The sequence below is a fragment of the Ustilaginoidea virens genome, chromosome 4 (assembly GCF_000687475.1).
Source record: "Ustilaginoidea virens chromosome 4, complete sequence".
NCBI classification, from domain to species: domain Eukaryota; kingdom Fungi; phylum Ascomycota; class Sordariomycetes; order Hypocreales; family Clavicipitaceae; genus Ustilaginoidea; species Ustilaginoidea virens.
In genome coordinates this window covers 3,261,712-3,263,079 of record NC_057319.1, presented here as the reverse complement: position 1 = coordinate 3,263,079, position 1,368 = coordinate 3,261,712, and the positions used below count along the sequence as shown (strand labels likewise).

The 1,368-nt window shown below is 61.3% G+C and overlaps 1 protein-coding gene across 1 annotated transcript; it reads left to right on the top strand.

Moving 5' to 3' along the window:
* Window positions 1-224: 224 nt before the first annotated feature.
* UV8b_05354 (uncharacterized protein) lies at window positions 225-1,001 on the top strand (the record flags this gene model as incomplete). The annotated part of the gene is made up of 1 exon (XM_043142851.1): window positions 225-1,001. One exon carries the CDS (start codon window positions 225-227, stop codon window positions 999-1,001), a length of 777 nt encoding a protein of 258 aa, XP_042998784.1.
* Window positions 1,002-1,368: the final 367 nt, after the last annotated feature.

Genomic DNA, 1,368 nt, shown 5'->3' with positions numbered 1-1,368 from the left:
TGCTGCTGCTACTGCTGCTGCCTGCGATTGATGCGTCCCAAAACTTTCCAGACTCCAGACTCCGGGGTGTGGATTCTCGGCCCCTTGTGCCCCGGCGTCGGCTCGTTCATTCGTTCATTCGTTCATTCGTCGGCTTGTTGGTCAAACGTGTACCGAGTCTGGACTCGTCAAGGTCCTTTGGATTCGCGAGATGCAGTCGGCTCGCCACCCGGGCAGAAGCAACAATGGCCCCTGACTCCTGTCTGCTTGACAGGGCGTGCAAGCCACATCGGACTGAGCGCTCCGTGCGGACCCGCGCCGTACTGTGCAGGAGCAGGAGCAGGAGCTGGTGGAAGGAGCCTGCCTGGCAGCAGAAGAAGCAGGAAGGAGCAGGGGCAGATGACTCGATGCAAAGCTCGCCTCAAGGGTCGAGTTGGACCAGGTTTGCCTGCGGCGAGGGAGTGCCAACTGACATTCCGCAGATAAGGCCCGGCATCAAGCTGCATCAAGCTGCATCAAGCTCCGGGCATTGCGACGAGACGGGATCCGATCCACAAGTCAAACTCCACGCGGGCACGGCACAACATCGTCCCTCTGCCTGCCTTGCCTGTCTGTCCATCCGCGGCATGGGCTGGACTACCGAACGAGTGCAAGCTGGGCAAACTCGCCGCTTCGAGCAATCCTACCTGCTTCGCGGACGAGAAGCGTCCCTCGTGCGTCACCAGCACCGCCTCGCTGGAAACACGGCAAACGCACTCGATCAGACCCCTTTGCACTTTGGCCGCGCTGGTTGGAATCGGCAACAAATCACAGACACCACAGACACCACAGACGAGGGCCCGTGGCAGGGCGAGCCCTTGGGGTCATCGTCACCCCCTCGCCCAGCTGGCTGGCCGTTCCGTCCCGCACCAGGACTGCCATGTGCGAAATCGTGTGCTGCCAAAGCATTTGATTTTGGACCTTGGACCTTGGACCACGCACCACGCACCACGCACCACGCCTGCCTCACGTGGAAGCCCTAAGCGGCCTGTCCCAGACCCAAGAACCAGTGCCTCTTTCGATGCAGACGTGCGCCCTGCCAGAGCATCTCTTCCGAGTGCCGAGGACACTCGACGCCTTCCCTTCACCACCACGATCCCGCCGTGGCAAACTACCGATGCCCATACAAACACATCTAGCCGACTAAGCCTTGGTCCAGCAGCCCCCCTTCCTGCGTACACAATAGGCTGGGTATGCCGGACTCTGAAACCCCTCGGCCCACTACCGCCAGGCTCCCAAATACCATCATGTCATTGCGCACCGCCGTACGCACAGGAGGCCTGACCAGCCTCTCCAGCATCGTCTCCATCCCACCCCCTCCCTCCCCCTCCTCGAGGGCAAAGTCGCATA